Source organism: Rhinolophus hipposideros, assembly GCF_964194185.1.
Source record: "Rhinolophus hipposideros genome assembly, chromosome: 5".
Taxonomy (NCBI): Eukaryota; Metazoa; Chordata; class Mammalia; order Chiroptera; family Rhinolophidae; genus Rhinolophus; species Rhinolophus hipposideros.
In genome coordinates this window covers 55987622-56013539 of record NC_138051.1, presented here as the reverse complement: position 1 = coordinate 56013539, position 25918 = coordinate 55987622, and the positions used below count along the sequence as shown (strand labels likewise).

At 46.9% G+C, this 25918-nt stretch overlaps 1 protein-coding gene across 9 annotated transcripts in view; it reads left to right on the top strand.

Annotated features, from left to right (window-relative positions):
* The first annotated feature begins 11541 nt into the window (after positions 1-11541).
* Positions 11542-25918, top strand: part of DAPK2 (death associated protein kinase 2) — a 114983-nt gene continuing 100606 nt past the window's right edge. Inside the window, exons 1-2 of one of the 9 annotated variants that reach the window (XM_081049488.1) lie at positions 11542-11654; positions 17385-17488. In XM_081049488.1, the coding sequence (XP_080905614.1) occupies positions 17397-17488 (92 nt within the window). In that variant the 5' untranslated portion in view covers positions 11542-11654; positions 17385-17396. Of the gene's footprint in view, positions 11655-17374; positions 17489-25918 lie in introns of all 9 variants that reach the window. The other 8 variants (XM_081049492.1, XM_081049490.1, XM_081049489.1 and 5 more) reach the window with 8 other exon arrangements.

Genomic DNA, 25918 nt, shown 5'->3' with positions numbered 1-25918 from the left:
AAACATTTCTATTGGGGTGTGGGGACAGAGTCCCAGAGAGCAGTTTCCAGGCTCTTGGCCTCACTTGGGAAGGTGCTGGCTCAATTATCAAATGGCCATCAGCTGTAATCAGATGGCCGTCTGCTGTGGCTGGGTGGCCATCAGCTGTTACCGGTTAGCCATTAGCCACTAATATAACTGCCATGGCTACGCTAGGGGGTGGTTGGTTGCCAGAGGAGTGGACGGCGGGCTACATATCGTGTGGCTCCTGCTGCCTGTGTCTCCAAGCCAGCCGCCAGCGAGAATAGAGTGGTATGAACCCCCTATCCATGGCTCTGTGGGTGTTCCTTTTTGCCCTCACCATGTCCTGCATTCTTGTGCGGGGAGCAGGACCAGAGACCCTGCATGACATGGGGTTTTAAAAAAAATCTTATAAGTTTTATTCTTTGCTCATTTTTCTGTTGAGATGTTCACTATTTAGAAAACTATAAAATACGGATATTAGCATTTTCTGTCATATAAATAAATATATACTTATATATTTAAATATATAATAGATTTTATATATATTACATATATATATATATAAAATCTCTGTTTTTTTGGGTTGCATAGATCTGTTAACAATTATTTATTCTGTTTTTGAATGAGTAATAAATACATTCAGGTGGTTCAAACACCAAAAAGCATAGAACGGTTTACAGTGAAAAGATTCCTTTCCAACCCTATTCACCCAGTTCTCACCCTTCCCCAATAGGTTTCATGGTTAATAGTTTCTTACTGCTCCAGAGAGTTTTTATGCCTGTAAAATCCCATACAAATATACATATGCTTTTGGCACAAATTTTAGCGCATATCTTGCCAGACCTGCCTTGCTTTATTTTTTGTTTTTACTTAACAATGTATTCTTGAGATATTTCCATATCAATCTACAAAGAGCTTCCTCATTACTTTTTACAGTGTTAGAGTGTTTTGTTGTATTTATCATATTTGTTAACAAGCCTCCGATTGATGGACGTTTAGGTTTTTACCATTATTTTGCTATTACAACAGTGTGATAATGAGCAACCTTATATATAGCTCATGTTATACATGTACACGTGTATCTCTAGGGTAAATCCCTCAAAATGGGATTGTAGGGTAAAGGACCTATGCATTTTTGATTAAATAGATACTGACCAATTGCCCTTTATAGAGATTGTGCCACTTTACCCTCCTGTTATCAATGTATTAAAGTGCCCATTTCACCACAGCCAAATAGGGAATTATCAAACTTTTAGATTTTCGTCAAACTGATAGATAAAGAATTATACCTCAGTGGAGTTTTAGTTAGTATTTCTCTCATTATGAGCAAGGTGGAACATCTCATTTATGTGTTAGAGACATTTGTATTTCCTTTTCTGTGAACTGTGTATATCATTTGTCCATTTTTTCCTGTTAGTCTTTTCCTTCATGATTTTCAGGAGGTCTCTACAGAGTAGGGAGGGAGTAGCCCTTCGTGATGTGTGTTGCAAGTATTATTTTTCCCAGTTTGTCATTTGTTTTTGACTTTATTGCCATGAATATTTTCTTTATTTTTATGTGATGTAATTTATCTGTCTTAAATTTTGTGTATCCTGGATTTTTTGGTCATAATTAGAAAGGGCTCCGCTCCAAGGTTATAAAATGTTTTCTATGTTTCCCTTTAACTTTTGTGATTCAACATTTTAACATTTCAATATTTACACCATTTAGAATTGATGCTGGTATACAGTGAGGAATGGAGCCAACTCCGTTTTCACCCAGATTGTTAATTATTGTTTTGATACCACTTTGATACCACTTTGTTGAATAATCCATCTTGTCCATGACCATTATTTTCAAATCCTTTATGAACCACATGATCACAGAATTATTTTTTATAATGAAACGTGTACAATTTAATGTCCAACAATGGTAAAATGTTAAATAATTTATACTATATTCATTTAATGGAATCTTAATCTTTTCTTTTTAAAAGATTTTATTGGGGAAGGGATACAGGACTTTATTGGAGAACAGTGTGTACCTCCAGGATTTTTTTTCAAGTCAAGTTGTTCCAAGTCAAGTTGTTGTCCTTTCAATCTTAGTTGTGGAGGGTGCAGCTCAGCTCCAGGTCTAGTTGCCGTTGTTAGTTGCAGGGGGCACAGCCCACCATCCCTTGCAGGACTCGAAGAATTGAACTGGCAACCTTGTGGTTGAGAGACCATTGGCCCATGTGGGGATCAAACCGGCAGCTTTCGGAGTTAGGAGCACAGAGCTCCAACCGCCTGAGCCACCAGGCCGGCCCACTTAATGTTTTCAAAGACTAATTACATGAGAGAATTCTCAAGATAAAATTAAAACAGAAGAGAAAAACACAAAGCAATATATGCCAAGTGATTCCAATGAAAAATAAGAGTACATTTACATATAAATGGATGGAAGAAAATTATAAAAAATTAAGAATAGTTATCTCTGCCTTAAAAGTAGTTTATTTTCAATGAATACGTGGTATAAGTGCATGGCGGACAACTTAATTGTCCGGCCTTCAGTCTGTTTCCTTTTAGTAATTTCTAACCTATAATAAGTGTTATTTGGGTCAGGGAGCCTGACCTTTAATCCTGGCTCTGTCCCCAGACAAGTGTGAACTAAGTCACTTCCCCTCTTTGGGCCTCTTTCTTCCTTCTATAAAATGAAGGTGTTAGATAATCTCTAAGGTTCCTTCCAGTTTTAAATTTCTACCTACTAGAAGCCACAGTGGATTCTGGCTTTCTGGGGCTTTCAAGGATTCATTAGCATTATTAACAACCACAGGAATGATTAATATTAAGCTTGATCCACAGTTGCTAATCCATTGATTCATGCAGATTAAAGATGATTATGACCCTTTACTAAAGCTTACTAGTTGTTCTTTTTCTCTTTTCTTTTTTTAAAGGAATGTTACACTTCTTAGGTTTTGTGGTGGTGGTGGAGGTGAAGCTAATTAAGCTAAACTGAGTCATATCAGCTGACTTTCCTTGTTGCTGGATTCCTGAGTCTGTCATATCAGTGTTTTGGCTACATTAAGTTGAGGTCTGTTCAGATTATTCCCCCCCTTACCTGTGGGGAATATGTTCCATGACCCCCAGTGGATACCTGAAACCACAAATGGTACCAAACCCTATGTATACTATGTTTTTTCCTATACATACATACCTATGATAAAGTTTAATTTATAAATTAGGCACAGTAAGAGACTAACAACAACTAATAATAAAATTAGAGCAATCATAATAATATACTGTAGTAACAGTTATGTGACTGGTCTCTCTCTCTCTCTCTCAAAATGTCTTATTGTACTGTACTCACTCTTCTTGTGATGATATGAGATGATAAAATGCCTATGTGATGAGACGAAGTGAGATCAATGACTTAGGCATCGTGATGCAGGGTTAGGCTACTACTGACCTTTTGAAGAACCATCTGCTTAGGGTGATTGTGGATGACTGAGCCGTGATGATGTCAATGGTTGGATGTCAGGAGCAGATGATGTCACTGGTTGGGGAAATTTAATATTTTCAGACCACAGTTGACTGCGGGTAACAAACTGTGAAAAGTGAAACCGTGGATAAGGGGGACTACTGTATACATAAAATGAATACATGTGCAAAGATCAAGGTTGCCTTGCAGGGTGAATCTTACCAAGTTGCAGAGCCTTAGTGGACCTTCATTTCTCCAACTGAAATACCTGGCCATCATCAGGAACTCTGGGGGTTGATTTTGTGTTAATCTAATCCTGCTACCTCATTTTATAGGTAAGAAAATGGGGTCAAGTGATGCTAAGTGACCTGTCCAAACTCACACAGCTTGGAAGAATCAGGATCAAGACTGTGGGGTTAGGATGTACAGAAAGAGGCCTGGTTTCCAGCTGAGTATTTGCCAATAATAAGCAGTATGATTTGGACAAGTCATTTCTCCCCACTGATTGAAGTGAATTAAAAGATAGCAAAAATGTAAAATTTTCTAGGTTCCTTAATTATTTTGTAAAATAGGGGCTATTTTACAAAATTATTTGTAAAATAGGGGCTAGGTAAGTTGACAGAGAAGTTACTGATGAAAAAACACACAACATAATAAGATATAAAAATCAAGATATAATTCTACTCATTTTGTCATTTTCATCAGTATTGAAGGCTATTTACGTCTTTATATGTCTCCACATTAATGATATTAAATGTTCTTCACCATATTTTTTTTCTTTTAGCAAAATTTAGCAAAAGAATACAATGTTGTTCAATAAGTGCTATTGTTGAGTAGAAATGAGGATGAGGAAAACTGAGCTCGAAGGACCTCAGCACTCATTAATAAGTCTAAAAGCTTAATGAACATTAATGGGCACTACACATGATATTTATGAATTCTCTCCTGAAATGAAGAGGCCTCCATGGATACAAGCTTACCTGTGTTGTATATATTGTTTTATTAATTAACCTGTTTTTTTAATCACAGAAGTAATATAGAAACAGCAAAACCAAAAAAAAGTTCAGAAAATAGAAAATGAACATTAAAAGTTTCTTTTTCTACCCACCTGTGTGACTCCGTAAAGGCAACCACTTTCAACAATTTTTATTTTTAGTTTTTCTACTAGTTAGCATAATAAATGTTATGTTTTACTTTCCCTAACTTTTGATTTTGAAAAATTTCAAACTTATACAGAAGTTGCAAGAAGTCACCTAGACTTATCAGCTTTCACAGCTTGCCATATTTAGTTTTCTCTCACTCTACAACATACATATTCTTGTTTCCTGAACTATTTGAGGAGTACTTGTAGCTACAATGCCATTGCTCCCAAAATACCTCAACGTTCCTTTCCCAAGAATAATGACATTCTCCGTAACCAAAATTCTCCCAGCTAACAAAATGTAGCATTGATAGGATTATGTATTTCGTAATTCAAATGTTCACAGTTGTCCAATAATGTCCCTTTTAACCTTTTTTTTCAATCTAGGATCCAATCACTCATCACGTATTGCACGGATTTGTTTTGTCTCTTCCGTGTCCTTTAATTTAGAACAGCAAAGGTTTTCTTTCATGACATTTTTAAAGAGTACAAATCAGTTGTTTTGCAGAATGCCTTTCAATTTGGATTTGTCTGATTGTTTCCTCATGATTAGAATCAGCTTCTATATTTTTGGCAGGAGCACTACAGAGAGGATGTTGTATCTTTCTCAATGCAACACATCAGCAGGCAGAAGATGTCAGTTTGCCCCATTATTATTGATGCTAAATTTGGACATTTTATTTAGGGGGTATCTGCCAGAATCCTCCATTGTAAAAGTACTGTATGGTGGGCCATCTTGGTGGGTCCCTGGTGAAAGAGCTCTTAATACTCATTTCAAACAAACATTGGGCTTCCTAGATCTATTCTCTCTGCTTCTGAACATTTCTCTGTATTTCCCATTTTTTTTTGTTCTGGCCTGGCAGACTTCTATTTTTTCCAATTTACAAACTGTGTAAGTGGGTTGGGTGTGTTGTTAGTGTAGCTTTCCTGTTGGGGACAGGGTGGGGAGCGTGCAGGCTGGGGACAAACTGATAAAAAGTAGAATGTTACTCTGAATGTGGTGCACCATGGTGTATTTCACTTCTAGATGGAGCCAGCTTCCTTTTTCCACTCTCTGCCCCTCATGGAGTACCAGAGTTACCTCTGCTCTGCTTCTCCCACGGTGCCCCTCTCCCCCCAGGAGGCCTCCCTAGGCAGATTGTTCTCTTCTTCACAGAGGTATTCTTACTTAGGCTTTATGCCAAATCTAAAGTTGTGGCCACTGTTAGGTGGAAGGGTAGGGGGAAGTCTACTTGCTCTGCTGTGCCTGGGGTCCCTTAGCCTGGAGAGCAGGTCTGGAGCTGAAGGAACAGGTCCCAGTTCTGTTTAGGGCAGAAGTCACTGTAGATGGCTAGACTTGGCCTTCTGTGTCTTTTTATCCTGGATGTAGCTGCTCAGAACTGGGTCAGGATCTGGGCTTAGCTGAGATGGAGTCAGCATGCAGACCAGGGAGGACAGAGCAAGGGCCCCGAGTGGAAAAGCCAACTACGTAGAAGTCAGGGATCAACCAGGGGTGTGGAAGGATCTGCCTGCAGAGTGCCCAGGTCTGACCATGAAGTTTCTCTTCAGAAGATGGGTAGGAAATGCTGTCCTACCCAGCCTTGCCTCATGGATCCACCAAAGGCCTCTGATATTATCAACAAAATATGGAGAAGGTGACAGGAGTCACTCAGAGGGTCCATTAACAAACACAGGAAAGTGGAACCATGACTTCAGCTCCTCAGGCATGACTGTGACATCTAGGAAGTGTTATTTCCTTAGTGTTCTCTCCCTGCCTCTGCCTCGTCACTCAGGGATCATCCCTCCCCTCCCCGCAGGGCTCCCTGGGGGCTCTGCCCAGCCTCTGACCTGGCTCCAGAACATGGGATTCTGGGCATTTGTCCCCAGGGTCTTACCTCTGCTTGGCTTTGAGCTCCTGAAGGGCAGGCCTGGTCCTCATTTCTCTCAGAGCCTGGCTCACGATGGGCACCAGGAAATGTTTGAAAAGTGAATGAGGTTGAAATTGAGCTGAGTCTTAGATAAACGAAGGGCAAAGGAAGAAAGTGTTTCAGAGACAGTGGTAAGAACAACATGATGGGGAGATATGGCAACAGTGAGAGACTGTCTTGAGAGAGGGAAACATCTGTTTTGGGAGAGAAACTGACATATGTACCAGTGCTTTCTCAAATATTTTGTCTGGTGTTCACCTCAGTCCTGAGAGAGAAGTGTAATTATTCCCATTTTACAGATGAGGCAACTAAGGCTCAGAGAGGGGAAGTGAATTGCCCAGATAGTGGCTGAAAACAGGAATATAAATAGTCCAATCTGATTCCTGAGCCTAGAGAAGGAGGTGGTTTGAATTTATAACCCTAAATGTGGGCATAATTTGGGGGCTCTAGCCGAGCACCCAGTACTTGTGTCACCAACCTCTGCTCCAGACAGAAGGTGACAGCATCACACACTGTCACCCCCATGCTGGCTCAAGTGTTGAGGCAGTGAATGGCAGGTGGTTTTATACTAGGCTTTTGTACACACAGCTGCTCCCACCTATTGTGTGTTCCCTCCCTCTCCCACCTCCGACTCTCCCTGGTCCTCTTTCATGTTTGAATCAAGCCTCTCCTTCCTCTCAAGCCCCTCATGATGCCCGCTGGAGTAGACCTGACCCTTCTGGGCATGGAGCCTATACTTCCCCCTACCTGTACCTGGCCCCAGGAGGTGCCCTTGACTGTTTGTGGAGTGAATGAGTGTGCACGCATGCTCAGGAATCCCCACCCTCCAGGGCTTCCAGGGAAAGGCAAGCCTTCCCAGGCCCCAGCCCCTTTCTATTTTTTTCTTCCTCCCCTCTCCACCCTACCCGTGTGGTAGGGTCAAGGCCTTACTGAGTTAGGCAAGGCTAGAGGTTGAAGCAGCCTACATCCTGAGGGAGGAAGCGGGAAGGACTGCCAGGCCTGTTCCATCCCCCCACTCCTGCCTGGCTGGGTGTGGGAGAGCAGAGGGCACAGGGCAGGGTGGGCAGGGCAGGGAAGGGCTGAGACGCCAGACCACCAGGCCACCTCTGGGAGGAGGAGGCTTCTTGCCTGCCTTCCACCCAGACGGTGAGTCATCTGGGGAGGTACCTCCTGGCCTGCCTTGATAACCTAAGAAAGAAGTCAGCACTGGACCCATTCCTTGTCAAGAAGCCTGCGTTCAGGTTTCATTTGACACTTGCTTAGAACCTGCTTTGGGTCAGGATGAGGATGGGTGGGGTACAAAGATGGGTGAGATCCATTTACTCCTCTAGAGGAGCTCACACCAGACATTTAAGGAATAATAAACATAGCTAATATTCACTGAGCACTTTATCCTGAGCCAGATATTAATCTAAGTCCTTCATACATATCCATAACTGAGTGTTCACAACAGCCTATGAGATAGATGCTATTCTTGTCTCCATTTGACCAGTGGAGCTAATGAGGCACAGACAGGTCAAGAAGCTCGCCCTAGATCACACAGTAAGTTGTGTGCTGGGATCCACACTCAAGCATCTGACGTCCCTGCATGTAGCCCTCACACATGCGTCCTCTAGGCCAACTCCAGTGCCAGCTGCCCTGGCTACACATGCAGCTACTTCATCTAGGCCGTGCCTCCTCGTCAGCAGGTGGTTAAGCTCTGTAAACTTGCCAGGTACCAAAGTGTGCTTTAGGAGATCACCACTTTCATTGAACTTGACTGCCTGCCATGGTCACGTCTTTCCCTGGGGGCTTGTCTTTTCATCTTGTGTAAGCATTACGCTCCTGTGACACACCTATCTCGCAGTCCCTTGGACGGTCTTGCACAAAGCAGGTGCTCGGATGTGTCTGCAGTTTAGTGGGTTGATGGAGGGTGCCTTCATTTCCCCAGATCTCTGTGAAAGGAACAAAGTGGTTCTCAATCTGTATGTTGAAATCACCTTGGGAGTTTCAACCATTACTGATGCCCAGACCCCACTCCCAGGGGTTCTGATGTAATTGGTTTGGGGTGCAGTCTGAGCATGGGGAATTTTAAACCCTCCCAGGGAACATCTGATGGGCAGCCAGGGCTGAGAACCCCACCATTGTAGAATACTTGAAGTTTCCATTGAGGCCAGCAGAACTCGGGCTTCGGAGATGGGCAGGCAAGATTCACATCACAGCTCAGCCTCTTACAGGTTGGGTGAGATCGGGCAAGTCTCAGTTACCTCGATTACCTGTAAAAGGGGATAACAACATCTACCTTGAAGTAAAGCCCCTCGCACTAGGATGCCATCTGCTAAATGAAATGTAGTTATGTGGCAGCTATTAAGATTAATTATACATCTCTTCATCTAACATGACATTACCAAGTGCCAGGCACGTGGGTACTCTTGGGAAACAATAGGAAACAAGACAGGTATGGTCTCTTACTTTGTGGCATTTACATTCTAGTAATTCAATTTAAAAGCTTTGTTAGGTTTGGGATATCAGGCACTGTATGTGTACAAAGATCAACAAGACATTGTGCTTGCCCTTGAGGAAAAGAGAAGTGAACACTAATCATAACTGAAATAGAGGAAAGGGAATACCGATTAGGTACAAGGCAAGAGTGATAGGCATCAGGAACAAAGCCATCTAAAGGGCTGATCAAGGAAGTTTCCATGGAAGACATGATACCTCGAAGGCCCTTGAAGGATGGATAGGATTTTGTGGGATGGGATGAGGGTGGTGGTGGTCGAATGGCTTTAAAAAAAGCGAGTATGCAGGAACAGTCAATAATCCAACCTAGCAAAAGAGCTGGATGTGCATGCACAAAAGAGCAAACGATGTGTGCGCATCGTGGGGAAACGCAGGCTGGAGCCTTCACGGCCGGGGTGAGGCACTTGGACTCGATTTGGTCAGCTGTGGGAACCACGCAGGAATTGGAGCAGAGTTGTATCATTCTTAGCTCTTAATACCTGGACCTTCTCCTGTCTTCATTCTGGAGTCTCCGTCCTTGTTTCCACCACATTTCTGCCCACTACTGCCATGGTCCCACATTCAATGCTCAGTGTCCTGTCACTGTTCACAGGTAAGGGTCTGAAAAATTCACTCGACCTTGAGCATAAAATGCATTTCCAGATGGTACCTCTCTAGGTACCTGCATTTGGCAGGTACAGTGGAAAGAGCACCAAACTGAGACTCTGGAGGAGGCCTGGTTCTCGTCTTTGCTCTGCCTCTCACCAGCTGTATGACCTTGGGCAAGTTGTTTCTCTTCTTTGATCCACAGTTTCCTCATTTAAAAAATAATCAGGCTGGATGGGGTGATTGATGACGCCCCTTCCAAGTGCAATGTTCTCTGACTAATTTGCCAAGTACCGCATCCAAAACGGGTTGTTTTGCCTCATGCAAGGGGATACTGTTGCTGTGAATCGGGTATTAAGCATGAGGCTCAGAGGGACTGGATGGAGAGGCCACATGTAGGTGCTCCAGCAGTGTTCGCTGAGCTCAGCCTTGGATTCATCGTGGCTCAGGTACTGACCATGTGCATGAAGAAGCCTCCACAATAGTCCCTTCTCCAGCCATTCAGGTCTTCCCAGTGGATGCTTCAGCTTTGTGGAGCAGAGATAAGCCACACGTGCTATTCCTGACTTTCAGAATTTGTGAGCCTAACAAAGTTGTCGTTTCAAGCCACTAAAGGTGGTTTCTTATACATGAATAGATAACTGGAATGGAGGGGAGTGTTTTGAGGGTGGTTTGAGGAGGAAGGGTGTCCCTGTGCTGGTGAAGCCTTAGTAGATGTCCTTTGCCTGCTGAATTTCGGAAGTCGCTCTGGGCTTGGATAATTGCTCCAGGGAGCGTGGTGCTCTTTTGGGAGAGGAAGCTAGGAGCCTGCACTGACCTGAGAGGTTGTAAAGTTTATAAACAAGGAAGCTCCGGGGTATTTCCCCAGGCTGTAGGAGACCCTGAAGTACTGGTCAGCTGGAAGGTGGGTTCCTCTGTACTTGTCAGTACCCCAGTGTGGGAAAGGCTTAAGGGCGGAAGGAAGGCTGCTCACTCAGACAGAGGCCTCTGGGTGCATCTTACACACGGTCTCATTTCAGTCTCACAATAGTTCCATTACATGGTGTATGAGGCGGTGTTTCCCCCATTTTACTGATGAAGGAAAAGCTCAGATGCCATGCGGAAGACCATACATGGGGAATGTCAGAGCAGGGCTTTGACACCAATGGCAGGACTCTGAAAACGCTCTTTCCTCCATGACTGTCTTGAGAAGCTCCGTGGGTGACCTAGGGATGGAAGCTCTGGGAAGGGGCTTCCATTTCCTTTTGCTAAACAGCCTCTTGTCTTGAAGTAAGAACACTGAACTCAGCTGAAGTTCCGTTTCTGTTTCCTTCCTCCCCCACCCCCCTCATTCCTTTTTTGCTCCCGGGATTTGGGGGTAAGGAAGAGAGGAGGAATCCACTAGCAAGTTCTTTATCAGGGAAGGCTTGATGAAGATGAGGGGCTTCACTCACCCGTCGTGCCAGCGCTGGGGTAGAAAGGGCAAACGAAGCCAGGCTACTCCCAAGCTTGGGGGTGGTGGTGAGTCGCGGAGTGTCCCTCCCCATCACAGCCCCCACCGTGAACCGTGGGTGGTGAGGTTCCCAGAAGAATCCTTGCGGTGTCAGGGAGCATGCTGGCTGGCAGGGAGGAAGCAGCCTACTTCCTAGTGGGACTTCCTCTCTCACGGTGTGTGTTGGGGGATAAGGGCAATGGAAATACCATTTTCTGAGCCATGTTATGTCTCGTGCATCAGTTCATTTGAATCACTTTCCAGACCAGGCTTGACTTGCGCAAGGCCACACAGCACGCGAGGGGCACAGCGGGTACGGAGGCCTGGCGGGTCTCGCTAGAACCCTGGAAGTGACCGCCCGGACCTGGCAGGCTGGCGCTGGGCCCCCACCCCGGGGCTGTCCGGAGGGGCTTCCAGCAGGGGGCGCCCTGAGCCCCGTCCCGGGCCACGGGGCGCGCCTCCCGCCGGCGCCCTGCTTGGCCGCTCCGCCCCCTGGGCTGCTCGGTGGTTCGGCGGGCGGGCGCCGGGCGGCTGGGAGGACAGCGGAGCCGAGCGCCGCGCACCCACTGCGCACCCGGTGCCCACGGCGCCCACCGCGGCGGAGCCTTCTGCAGTGAGTAGGGCCGGTGTGCGGGCTCGACGGGCGGATGGGGCGCGTGGCCAGACGGCAGCGGCGTCCGGGGCCGGGATCGCGGGGCCAATCACTCCGGGCGCTGTCTCCAGTGCCCGAAGCCAAGCCCGCCGCCCCGGTCCCCGACGCCGCTCCCCGGGCGGGGCCCGCCGCGACTCTGGGCGCCGTGGCCGGCACTGGAACGTCAGGCCCCGGCCGCTGCGCCCCCGGTGCGCGCTCCGAGGCTTGGCCCTTAGACCTGAGGGACGGGGCGGCGGGCAGGGGCCGGGCACCCAGGGAGGAGATGGGAGATGGGAGACAGGCGAGGCCCCCGACGGGGAGGAGCACCTCACGTTTCGTGGAGGAGAGGGACCCGGTTTTCTTGGCCTCAGCCTCGTCACACACCTCCTTCTCCCCGCTTGTTCCAGGAGGTGATGCTAGGAGGCCGCTCCCCGCCCGGTGCGCTTCCTACGTTACGGAATGAGGCTGTGAGCCCCGTGGTCAGGAGCTCGGCCTGGGGGAGAGCGCGGGTGGGCACGAGGGCAGCCACGCAGGTCTGTGCAGGCTGGGGGACAAAGCGTAGAAGGCTGTTGTCAACAGTTGACCCCGACTCTGGGCCCGGCATTGTGGATGTGTCATGGCATGCGTGGGTCGGGCTAATCCTCATTGTAACTCTGCAAGGTGGAAGTTAGTCTTCTCACTTTAGGAAGGAGAAAATGAGACCCAGAGAGGTGAGCATGGAGGCCATGCAGGTAGTGGTAGATTGGGAGTGTACACGGGAAGAGAGGGCGCCACAGCTGGCTGCCTCCGAAACAGGTGGGAAAGTCCCTCTGGACGGCTGGAGCGAGCACAGCCCCGATGCCTGGTACTCTGGAATCCAGGACGGCAGCTGGGGGCTGTTACTATCGTTTCGGACGCGCATTTCCCAACTGCCTCTGTAAGGTATTCCTGGGAGAGTCCTGGTGACTGACGATTCCGCCTTGGCCCCTTCACAGATACCTTGAGTCCTAGTCTTCCCAAACCACCCATCTCCCAGGATGTGTTTTTAATACCTAAAGTGGCCCCACTAATAATTCATCAGCTTTGGGAAAGGCTTGGGTACCGGGCATAGCAGTCTGTGGACATGGTGGTGTGTGCTGGTCTGGGACAAGTTGCTGGCTGTCAGGAATGAGATCTGAACTGACCCTGACCACCGCCCTGAGGCCTCCCTAGGTGTTAGATGTGGGGGTGAACAGGCAGGCTGCCCTGGGAGCTGGACTTTCACTAAAAGAGATGGAGTTTCCTCGAGTCAGCTTAGGGAGGGGGCTGATCTGTTGGGAGCCCCAGCTTCCTGATCACAGATTAGGGTGAGTCAAAGCCACGAGTGCCTGGAGGGGCTTTGTAATGCCAGAGCCCCTCCCTCCTGCTGGCAGCCTCCTCTGAGCCTGAGTGTGATGATTCCTAATTGCAGGGCTGGGGTAGGAGGCGGAAGAGGACAATCATGCCTGCTCTTTGTGATGGTCCCATTTCACTGACTTGCACCTGGTGAAATGGGGTGAGGATCTCAGAGGGCAGCAGAGTGAGCTGGGGCCAGTGGGGGAGAGGTCTCTGTAGGACCGAGAGTCCCCTATGGGGTAATCCTCCAGGAGGCCACTGATTTCCCCCACCCTGGTGCCACCATTGGAGGGTTGGGAAAAACAGAACCCCAGGAAAAAGAGCTGGAATGGGCTGGAGGTGTGACTTTTAGTAAGTCCCTTCCCCTGTCTGGACCTCAGTTTCCTCCTTTTGTAAAACAAGTGGGTCAGACCCAATAGCAGTGGTTTTCAGACCCCCCTCCCAATGAGTTCTTACACAGAACCCCAACATATAGTATGGTTAAAGTGGAACTGCTCTGGCTCCCCTTCCTCACACTGGTGGCTCTGGAAGCAGAGTCTGAAAATCCCCTACATGATCTTTGAGGCCCCTTTCTGTGAGGTTCTAGGAAATCTGTGTTAAACCTCAGAAGTGTCGCCTAGTGTTAGGGTTGGGGGCAGGAATATGATTTCTGGAGACTCCATTAAGAGAAATGTGGGCATTAAATGGGGCCTCATCCTTAGAATGCCTGGAGCCAGTGGCCTGTACCTCTGGCCAAAAGTTGTAGCTGTGTCCCTCCCCTGGGCCGAGTGGTTTCATCTTTTTAGAGCCAGAAAGGTACCTATGCTTCTGGGTCCTCCTGTGGGTCCTGATTGGTGACTGTGTGTCCACCTCAGAGTTTCTCCCCTTTAGCTTCATGTTTCTAAACTGGTAAAATGCAAATTCACTTTGGAGAGAGATGTAAGGAAAAGGCTTTAAGTTGTTATCAGTTGTTTTTATCTAATGAGGTATCATCACTTGTGGCGTTCATGTTGTATAGAAGCTACTGCAAGGGACAGAGGTGAGACTGTCACAACCCCTACCCTTAGGAGCCTCCAAGACAATAGGTAGGAGGTAAGGAACTCACATTTGTTGTGACCATCCAAGCACTATTGTACACATTTTACAGATGATATCTCATTTGTCCCATAAATTAGATATAAGATTCATTTTGTAGTATGTAAAACTTTGCATAAAACAGAAGTATATGTCCCATATACCCATGTAACCACTACCCAGATCAGGAAGCAGCGGTGCTAGCACCCTGAAGCCCCCTGCTGTTCCCTTCCAGGCATGCTCTCCCATCCAGGGGTAACCACTATTCTGATTTCTAGCACCACAAGTTTTGCCTAAGTGGAATCACACAGTATGAAGTCTTCTGTGTTTGGCTTCTTTCATTCAATATTATGTTTGTGAGTTTCATCTAGGTAGTGTCATGCACGTAGCAGTAGTTTATTCCTATTGTTGTGTAATAATTCCATTGTATGGGTATAACTCTGTCCATTCATCTATTGATGGCCATTTGGTTGTTTCCAATTTCTAGTTATTACTAATAATGCTGCTGTGAGCATTCTGACATGAACCGTTGAGAAAACATCTGCACGCAGCTTCTTAGGTATGTCCATAGGACTCCCCAGCAGTTTTCCAAAGTGGTTGTCCCAGTGTTTGAGAGTTCTGGTTGCTCCCCATGCTCACCAATGCTAGGCATTGTCTAGACTCATTTTCCATGTAAGTAATTTGAAACTCAGCGATGTTCTCCTGTGCTCATTGTGTGCTGGTCAGTGGCAGAGCTCGGGCTTGAACCCAGGCCCTTGTGACTATGGAATTTGTGCTCCTTTCCTCTGGGTTAGACGTGGCTATAGACTATGATGAGCCAGGTGATGATATAAGTTCTCACCCTGAAAATGTATGAGGAGCTCTCTCTGGGATTTTAAAGAGGGGGAGAATTTTCATCTGTATGGGCGAGAAAAAAGGTCATGGAGCCTCACAGAGAAGTAGCAGTGGAGCCACTAGGAGGGCTTTCCGAGTGGGCCTGTCATGGAAAGGACGCTGCTTGAACTGAGGCATGGCAGGGGTAAAAGTTTTGGGGGAGTGGGAAAAGTCTACTTTGGCTGTAATATAGGTTATGTGGGGGGAGGGGCCCAAGGCTGAGAAAGTGAACTGGGGCCAAACTCGTGGGACTAGTTTGTCTTTGTGGCTCCCTGCCCCCACCCCAGCCACCCAGGATGTAGAACCTAAGGATGGGCTTGTTTTGCTGGGGAGCTGGATTGCTTCAAGTCCAGCTCAGCTCCTGGTAACAAATGGCCCTGGCCTTGTGCCAAAGGAGGATCGTAGCTGTTCCTGGGACCACTCTCACAGTATCTGCCAACAGAACTTTTTGGCGTTTTCTGTTCCCATCTAGCTACGTAAAATTAGTAAACCACTTCCGACCCCCCATTCCCCAGCCCCCCAGGATCTGACCAAATAGTTTATTTGGAATGATTTTTTTCAGCACAAAGAAGATGGTGGGTAGCAGGATTGCCACACTCTGGGTTTATCTCAGGAGATTTGCTAGGATGGGGGTAGGGTTGGGGTGAGCGTGTCAAGCTTCTGACTCTGGTCAAGCCACGTTTGCCAGGAGGATCTCCAAACCTTTCCTCAGAAAGGAACGGAATTGGTTGTCTCACTGGCTGTGGGAAGCAGAAACACAAACGTTAGCCTGCGATGAGTCAAATAATAATGGTAACAATCATCCTGTTATTTGCCTAGCAGTTTATGTGCTTTATCACAATGGATCCTCACACAGATGTGTGAGGGAGGTAGTATAGATGTTATCACCCCTGTTTACCGATGAGGGGAACTGAGGCCCAGAGAAGGTGCCAACCTGCTGTGAGTAGCACACCTGTATCTTATACACCCAGACTGGCCTAGAACTGGGGCTCCTAGAGCCTGCTCTTTTCGGTATCCCATGCTCGCTGGGCCCTGGTCGTACAGAGGGAAGACCAAGTGGGGAGGAGAATATGTGATGGACCATGAGGTCAGCAGGTGACCCTGAGAGTAAGGCCTGAGCACCAGGCCAGCTTGGCCTGGAGGTCTTCAGGGATGTATGTGCTTCAGGGGAAGGGAGGGTGGCGGGTGGCATCTTGGTAACAGAGCTCTGGTTTGCAGAGGGCAAAGATGGAGGAAAGAGGGTGAAATGTACACATCACCAGAAAGTTAGAACAGCTCAGCCACTTGGCATTCATGAATTGCGTCCTTATGTAATGGCGCCTCCACCCAGCATGGTGAAAACAGTCTTTTGGGGCTCATGGAGCCTGGGTGTGGTTGGTATCTGATTGGCAGGCAGAAGAAAAGCTGCCAACACTAGCCAAAATGAGCTCTGAGAGGCCTGTGCTAATGATTCTTGAAAGACACATCAACAGGCAGCTGGTGTTATATTTGTGGTTTGCAGATGGTATCTTGGGCCCTGCCCTCAGGGTGCTGTCCAGGGTGGCAAGAATGGGTGAGCTCCTTGGGGTAGGGGGATCCCAGGGCAGGATGCAAACAGTCTCTTCTGGTGGATTGGTGAGCACTCCGCATGACCCAGAGTTGTCCTGTGGTTCTCACGGAGGTGCCCTCGGCAGGCGGAGTTAGCTCCATTTTTCAGATAAGGAAACTGAGGCTCCTCTGACATGAGATGAGGTCACAGAGCTAGCTGTGGGTGAAACTGGAACTAGAACCTCAGGCTTCTGGTGCCTGTTGTAATTTGTCACACCACTCCCACCCATCTTTCCCTTGGGGTGATGAGTGAGAGTTTACACGTCAGTTCAGACTCGCCTTCTGGTGGCACAGCCCCTCAGGGAGCTGAGGTCATGAAATACCTTACCTTTTGACTACATTTTATAATTTACAAAGTAATTTCATGATTTGCAGTTGGTTTTTATAGCATCAGCCCCTTTTACAGATAGGGAAGCTGAGTCTTCTGCTGTTTAAATGACTTACTCAAGTAAAACTGAGACTTGAACCCAGATCTTCTGACTCAAAAACGAGTGTCCTTTCTCCTCCATCACAACTGCCTCTTTTCTCAGTGCACCTGAATTTCCTGAGAACAAGTTGCTGAAGTTGCCACGGCTCTGTTTCTCTGATTGTTCAGAGCAGATCTGAAGACGTGAGGAGTGCTCTTTTTCTGTCTCCTTCACACATTTGAATTAATCTAAATCCAGTAAGAACCATACAGTGTCATTTGGTCACAGGTGAGGAAAGGCTTGAGCAGGGCAGTTCTTGAGGAACCAGGGCTATGGATTATTGTCAAATTACCAACTCCCTAGCAGCTGTTTAATTTTAGACCCAGACTCTTAGGCTTGTGCCAATTTACACATCTGTCCTAATCTCAGGTGTCTTCAGTTTCAGGGCTGTATGCTCCAGGTCTCAATGAGGAGCCCAAACATGGAGACGTTCAAGCAGCAGAAGGTGGAGGACTTTTACGACATTGGAGAGGAGCTGGGAAGGTAAGAGGCTGTGAGAGGCAGAGGGGGTGCGAGATGGAGCCAAGAATACGCTTCTCTTGGTACACTTGTCACTTGACCTTGTAGGGCACGAGCTTGTCACATGTCACAAGACTCATGGGAAGCTTTAAAAACAATCCTGAGGTTTATTCATCTCTACGTGTGGCTCTGCAAATAGTCATGTCTCTGGAAATAAAGACTTGCTGGCAAAAGGGGCTAGCACTGTTGAGTTCTGTGTTTTCAATATATTCTGGCTGAGAGTTATGGTGGATCTCAGTGAATCTTGGTTTATCTGTTATTTTTCTCACAAAGCTGTCCTTAGGCTCTGGACTGAGACCTGACCTGCTGGTTTTCTTCACCAAGTCCCTCTTGGCATTCTCCATGGCTCCCAGGATTTTGTTTCATAAGCTCAGAGCCCAAATGGGAGGTGAAGTAATCCTCCTGAAAGTGGATTTGCATTGAGTAACAAGCCACACGAACCTAGTCAGGAAGGTTCCTGGGATCTGAGTTATCGGGTGCATTTCCAGTTTTGCTAAACCCAGAATGCAGCCAAGGCTAACCTCTGAGGGACGAAAGTAGTTACTATTTGGGAGAAATGAAGGTTTTCCCAAAGCTCTCTTTTTGCCTTCCATTTCTAACAACTGTTTATACTTAGATGGTGTTTTAGTGATTACAGAACACTCGTCCTGAAGGCTCATTCTCACAACAATGCATGAAAGGAGAATTATTTTTACTTTCATTTTTTAGATGAGGAAACTGTGGTCCAAAGTGTTGAAGCAAGTTGCCCAAAGTTGCTCAGCCAGCAAGTGACATAGCCAAGGTCTGGCCGGTCCAGTCTGTAACTGCACACCTGTCGGCTCTCCCCCATGTGCATGGCACTTGTACACTCACACGTGTTCACCAGTACACCCAGACTCGCCCTTTCACACACCCAGCAGAGCAAAAACATGGGGGCTTAGGGCCTCCACTGTATCCAAGAGGTAAAACAGGAGGCCTTTCCCCTTTGTAGAGGTCTTGGGTCAGGACTAATTCTTTACTTTTGTTTTTACAAGACAGAGCTTGAAAGCTAGAGGCTTACTCTGAGAAGAAGGGGAGGTGAAGCTGCTTCACGTTCAGGCAGTGCTTGTCTTGGGTGACTTCCTGGCTGGCTGAGTGGGGGAGGAAGTGAGGCAGAGACCCCAGAGAGGGGTGACTCTTCTGCCTTGTGTCCGAGACAGCCTGACACTGGCAATCCGGGGCCTGGTGAAGGGGTGGGAGGAAGACGGGCTGGGGGTAGTCCGTCTGCCTCTGAATGGGAAGTCAGGTTCTCTTCTCCTCATGTGCTTCTCCTGACCTGGGTGACGCCAGGGGCTGGCGGCATCCTCAGCAGCAGACCCCGCCAATAGCATTAGATTTGGTGGCCTCACCTCAGCCATATCCTGTGTGGAAGAGTCTGTGTGAAGTGCTGTGGGTACAAAGATGAGGAGGACACAGAGCTCCCCCTGGTCGTGGGGGCAGCTGTGTGCAAGGGCAGAGTTGGATGGGACTAGGGTTGGGGTGGGCTAAGAACTGAGAAGTTGGAGAGGGGACTCTGAAAAAGGAAGGAAGGAAGGAAGGAAGCAGAATAGTTTCCTGGGGGATTCATCTATGATTCCTGCCTTGTTCTGTCTTCCCCCACCCTATACATCAGAGCGATGAGAGCCAGAAGAGAGCTCATGTTTTCTTGTCCTCCCCTGTACAGGGTGCCTTCATGGACTCCGCCCACTTTTCTGAAGGGCTAAAGGGACGTAGGGTGGTGAAGAGGCAGCAGAGGCCTGAGGCCTTTGCAGTGGCTTGACATCCTAGAATTTGTGGTCTAGAGGTCAGATGAGCTGGAAGGCCGTTGGAGGTCCTTTCTAACAGGCCCTTCATCTGATAGTTGAGGCAACTGAGGCTCAGCGAGGGGAAGGTCTCGCCAGGGGCCATAAACAGGCTGGAACTAGAGCTGCCTCCAGATAACTGCTTAGCATCTGAAGGGACGCTTCTATCTTTCTCTCCTCCCCTTCTTTTCTTCACTTAGCATACTATTGAGGACCTACTGTGTGCCAGGCACTGTCCAAGGCTGTGGTAAATAAACAGACATTCCTGCCCTCTTGCAACTTATGATCCATTGGTGGAGAAAGGCACTAAACAAGTGGCTAAGGGAACACAAAAGGACACATCATCATAGCATGTGTTAAGGGCACAAAAGGAGACAGCAGGATGCTCTGAGAGAGAATAGGGGATGGAGGTTAGTCTAGCTGGTCAGGGAAGTCTGGGTGCTCTGAGAACTGAGAACTGAGGGGTCAATATACAGGTAGAGGCAACAGCATGCACATAAACCCCATGGGGGAGGGCCTGGCAGGAGGCCGGTGTGGCCTTAGAATGGGAGCTGTGGGTCAGTGGTACTCGATGAGGCTGGAGACATAGGAGGGGGCCAGATGCAGCTGGCGAGCTCCCTGTCAACACAGAGTGGTGGAGAGGTTTGGCCTTAGGGGTCACACAGATTGGGGTTGTGGATCCCTTCCTGGTTGTGCAACCTTAGGAGAGCTTACGCAACCGCTCTGAGTCTCAGTTTTCTTGCCTGTAAGACAGGAATGACAACAGTACTTACCTCACGGTTGGGGGATTAAATGAGATGCTGAGTCAGAGCTGGGCACAGGGTAAGTGTTCAGTGAGCAAAAGCTTCTGGCCTTTGAAGTAAGTTTGGGGCATCAGGGTCCTGCCTGCCACCTATGGAGCCCATAGGAGGAAGGTGTGGGACTCTGCAGGAAGAACAGCAATGGAAAGTGGTCCCTGTTATTTTGGGGAGAGCTGTATGTCAACCTGCTTTCTTGGCTGTCAGTACCCTAGCCTACACTCAGGGCTAGCTCCTTGGTATTTAGCTCCTCATTAAATCCTTACTATGCAAAAATGAAAATGAATGACAGTCATTTTTCATTTTTACCTGTGTTGACAGGTGAAGCTCACAAACATAATGTTGGGCGAAGGAAGCCAGAGTTAAATAGCCCATGCTGTATAATTCCATTTGTGTGAAGTTCAAAACAGGCAAAATGAATCAGATGTGTTAGAAGTCAGAATAGTGGTTATTTGGGGGACTAGTGACTGGAAGGGGTCACAAGGGGGATTTCTGGGGTGTAGGTATTGTTCTGTTTTTTTTATCTGAGTGCCTATTTCACTCATTTCATGAAAATACATCAAGCTGTGTCTGTTCATGTACATTTTCCTATAGGTATGTTATACCTTAGCTAAAACCACATGTTAACAGAAAAGGAATCTTGTCTCCCTCCACTCCCTGCCCTGGTCTGGTCCCTGAAGCACATGTTTCTGATTCCTTTGGGGGGTCTTCTCTGTCCTTGTCCCGTGAGTAAGACAACATCTGTCAGAAAAGCTGCAGAGCCCAGCTTTGGATGGGGACACGTGCCCTGGCTGGAGAGGCCTGCGCTCGGCAGGGACCTGGCCCTTTGTATCTCACCTGATTTCTGGCTCCCCGCTCTAAGTGCAGACACTTGGCTGCCCTCACATTTTGGCACCAGCCTGCTGGGGATGCTGGAACAGTTGGAGAAATGCAGGCCTGCAGAGTCTGGCTGCTCCTAGCCTGGGTAGCCGCCGTAGGGCAGAGCAGGCGAATATTAGACTAGGGCTCATAAAGAGAAACTCATCCAAGCCTTCGTTTTATAGACTAGGCTAAGACCAGAGAGGTTAAGTGACTTGTCCAAGGTTACATAGTGAACTGGTGCTAGACCAGGGTAGGGACTGGTGGTCTAGGGCTTTGGCCACCACACCGTGAGGACCCACAAAGCACCAACTCATTTTTAGTCTTTAATTTGAATGCTTCTGAGGAGTGGGGGAAAATATATGGTCAGACGGTCTTTTCTGTTTGACCTTGAGGGTAGAGTAGCAGGGTCAGAATCAGGAGGTAAGCATTTGGGAAGGAGGGACGTTCCCCAGGGGAAGAATGCTAGTGGATGGGCCCAGAGATGAATAGCGTATGCCCAAGGATTGAGTGTAAGCAGCATGGAATAATCAGTGGTTTCTTCTTTCCTGTATTACTTTCCTTTACGTAGATTATCAAATTATTACATTAACATAAAATCATAAAGTGTTACTGTTAAACTGGATCTCAACAAGAATTTAGTCCAAGTCTCCATTTTATAGACCACGAGAAGTGATGCCCAGAGAAGAGAGGTGATTTGTCCAAGGTCACAGCAAGCAATATAGGAGGTGGAACTGAAAGAACTTTTCAGCTACACTGTGCTAGTTTAAACAGACAAAAGCATTTATATGTACCTTCAACTTTTATCCACAGTCCCCACCTCTCTCAGGGAGCTTCCCTCATTATGACCACATCCATCCTCTTCCCCCCTCCTCCCTCCCTGGTGAAGACAGAGGCCATAAGCCCTGCTACTTACTCACAGGGTGCGAGGTACCCTGCTAGGTACTTCACCTGCCGAATCTCCTTTTGTAGGGACAGGAGCCTTGGGCCAGGGAGGAATCCACTGCTGTCAGACTTCACCCTTCTTGGGAGCTGAGGAATTCCCTGGAATGGCCGTGTTAATAGGGCCACCTGCCAGACCTGTCTCCCAGTGGGGTCCTCTGTGGTTAATATCACCCACTACATACTCAACTTAGCCAGGGCAACCTCCTCTGGGGGAGAAACGAAACCTACAGGAAATGTGTAGGGATCAGATTTACCCAGGCTGGGTGCTACGGCCCAGTCCAGCCGCAAAGCGCTATGGAATGCAACAATAATAAGTGTTTGGGTTTACCAGTCTCAGTGCTTGGGAAAAGGGTTTCCAAGATGAACTCTGAAGCGGAGGGGCTTTTACTATTTCTTTTTAAATTACAAAAAAATTATTATAGAAGTGATGCATGGCAAATATCATGAAGATATGAAGAGTTTAAAGTGAAAAGCAGAACTCCCTCTGCCTTTTCTCCACATCTCATACCTACAGGTAGACTTTAATGATAATTTTCTTCTGTTGCCTTTTAGAGCTTTTCTAAGTAAAGCAAGTGTGTCCGTGAATGGGACACATGACCGTAATAATCTATAACTTGCTTTTTTCCTAAAATACATTGAATGTCTTTTTATAGACATGTATATACATCTACGAGATGTGTATAATTTGGATGAACGTTTTTTTATTTTAACAAAAAATTTAAGAAGATAGTTTAATCCAATAAAAGATCAGCAGCCTTGGGGTGGCCGGTTACCTCTGCTGGTTAGAGCGTGGTGCTAATAACCGGTTTATTCCCTGCATTGGTTGCCGGTTTAATCCTCCTCGCATTGGCCTCTGTGAGCTGCGCCCTCCTTAAAAACAAACAGACAAACAAACAAATAAATAAGTAATAAAAATAAAAAAGACAAAAACATAAAATGTAAGAAACAAAAAACAAAAAAAGATTAGCAGGCTTAACACAACAGTAATTTTTATTTCTGTCATCTAATCTTTCCATGGCTATGTCTCACGTCCACGCTTCCTGTCCTCTTTTGTGTCTACTTGAGGGAGACAGACGCTCATTGTTCACATCCCCCCAAGTGCTAAGCTAGTGGGGCAGGTCGGGGAGGCCACGGGAAGCAGGAGTAGTGCCCATGGCCCTGGGATTGCCCAGGGATGAGATTAGGCCTATGGTGTCTCACCTTTGTTTGTACTGGGCTATCAGCTCTTTGAGGGCAGGTCCACATCTGTCCTCCTATTTTGAGCATCACTACAGCTCTGAGACAGAGGCGAGAGGTCCCCCAAACTTCTGTCACTTCTCTCTGCGCTTGCTGGGAAAAATTAAACTTTCCTTTCAAGGTCCAGATCAAATGCTGTGTTTCTGGCAAAGCCTATCGTGACCCACCCCATCCTACCCCACCCCCTTCTGTGGATTTCATTACCTCTTATTCTGGACCCACATGTCTATCAAGTGTAAACTCATCGTGCCTCATGTTACACACAAGGGTTCACCTGGTCATCTTCCCTGCTGGAACGGAGGTTCTTCCAGGCTGGACTCGCATACTTCATCTTTTCTCCAGCCATTCACCGTCCCTGCCGCCACAGTGTCCAGCCCAGGCCTTTTATACTTGATAAGTGCTCAGCTTCCACAGATAACCCATCAGTTAAGTGCAGAGCTGTCTGGAACATGCCTGGAGTTAAATCTCAGGCAGAAAACCTCAGCAAAGCCCCCAGCTTCCATAGGCCTTGGAATCCATGAACCTCCAGGATTCTCCAAACACATGGTGGGAAACAAAACAAAAATTACCTCTATTTCCTGGGCGCACTTTTTTGTATTTAATCCTTGTAATACCCTGTGAAGCAGTCATTGTTCCCATTTTAGGGATGAAGAAACTCGGCCTCTAAAATGTTAGGTAACTGGCTCAAGAAATATAGACAGACCTACCTTATCCAGAAGGAGCCGTGTGAGAAAATTACATTTTGTGCAACACAGCAAATCTTAGAGAAAGTCAGAAATAACAGCCAGAAATTTCTCTGGTCAGAGCCCTGTTTGCACTAGGCTGGGATTTTGTGCCTCTCTGACACACACGCTTCTATTTCCTGCTGCTGCTAAAGGGAAAGTGACCAACATGTGTGAGGAATCCTGCCCTCATATCAGTCTGTGTTGAGTACATTCCATCCTTCCAGAACAATGAGCTGGATCACATTCCTGCTTCCCAGACGAGGAAACCAAAGCTCAGAGAAGTTACACAGTGGTCTCCTGTCACTCAGATGCAAAAGGCTTCCTTACCACTAACACGAAGCTTGTCTGTGTCGGGCCCAGGAAGCTCTCAGCTTGGGGTCAGGGACCACAGCTGTGCCCTAGACGAGCCAGTGGTTTCCAAAAGATGAGTGAGTGTGTGTGAATGAGTATGTGCACGTCTGTACTCGAGGTCATTTTCACAATCCGATGACTCTTCCCAGGCATCCACTGTGTGATACAGGACACTTAGGGCTCAGGCCTGGCTCCGGAAGAGCTTAAGGCCAAGTGGGGCACAAGGATCCTCTCTTCAAAAGCTAATGAAATGAGAAGATGGAACAGTCCACAAGAACATAGAGGGACCCCCAAAACATGTGGTGTTTGTTCAGAGGAGGAAGCTATCGCCCTGGGTAAAGCAGCCCTCACAGGCTAATTCGGGAAATGGCAGGTAACCATCTTGAGGTAAGGTTTCTGCCAAGGACCGGGGAGCATCAGGCCTCGGCGTGGGCAAGTGGGCCCGTGGAGAGGGTCGTCGGGATGGGGCTGCCAGGAGGATAGGCGACTGCAGAGGGCCCTGGGTGTCAGAATCTGTGGGTGAGGGAGAGAGGCCTTGTTATCATCCTTTGTTAGGAAAACAAAGCACAAAGCCACTCAAAGTGGCTGCATTGCAGGCTTCAGTCAGAAGCTGGCACGCAGAGCAAATTATTTGCCCTGAGGGGTCGGTCTCATTGAGCTCAGTTTGCATTATGAAAACTCTAAGAGCTGGAAGGAGGTACTTATGTGGGTAACTGAAACCATTATATACCTATTATCTACTGTATACACTTTCTTTTCTAATTTGTCACCAGCATATACATTTTGTGTTGTCGTTTTTTTGACTCAGTATTGTTTTATTTATATCTTTCATGTATCCAGAGTCAATATAACTTAAAACATTTTTTTGTTTCAAAATAACTTCAAATATAACAGAAAAGTTTTCAGAATAACAACTATACACCTTTTATCCAGATACACCAATTTTTAACATTTTGTCACTTCCTGCCTCCCTCCCTCCCTCCCTCCATCTCCTCCTCCTCCTCCTGCTTCTATTTCATCTTCTTCTTCCCTGCCTCTTTCCCTCCTTCCTTGCTTTCTGTCTATCTGACTATTGTTTCTGAACCATATGAGAGTCAGTTGCAGACATTAATGCCTCTTTATCCCTAAATACTTCATTATTACATCTACTAAGTACATAGATGACATAGATATTCTCTTTTGTAACCACGGTACAGTTTTCAAATTCAGGACATTTAACTCCGATATAATGTTTTTGTTCCAGTTTTTGCCAATTTTCCCATTAGTGTGCTTTATAGCAGAACCTGATCCAGGGCAGGTCATAGATTGCATTTCGTTGTCATATCTCTTTAGTCTCCTTCAATCTGGATAGTTCCTTAGCCTTTCTTTGACTTTTATGACATTGATATTTTTGAAGACTACTGGCCCTTTTTTTTTTCTTTTTAATAAAATGGATATAGTCCATATACTTTTGTTAGCTTCATAATATTTCACTGTGTAGACATTCCCAATTTACTTAACTTTCCCCTATTGTTTCTCACTACTAAAAATAAATGTTTCTTTGAATATAGTTGTTTAATTTCCTCTCTCTGCATTATTGCCCAGATGTGGAATACCAGGTCAAAGGTTATGAGTGATTTGCATAATGGTTGAAACTAGAAGTATTAAACCAGTTTACCAGGTCTCCAGCATGCACTTATTCCA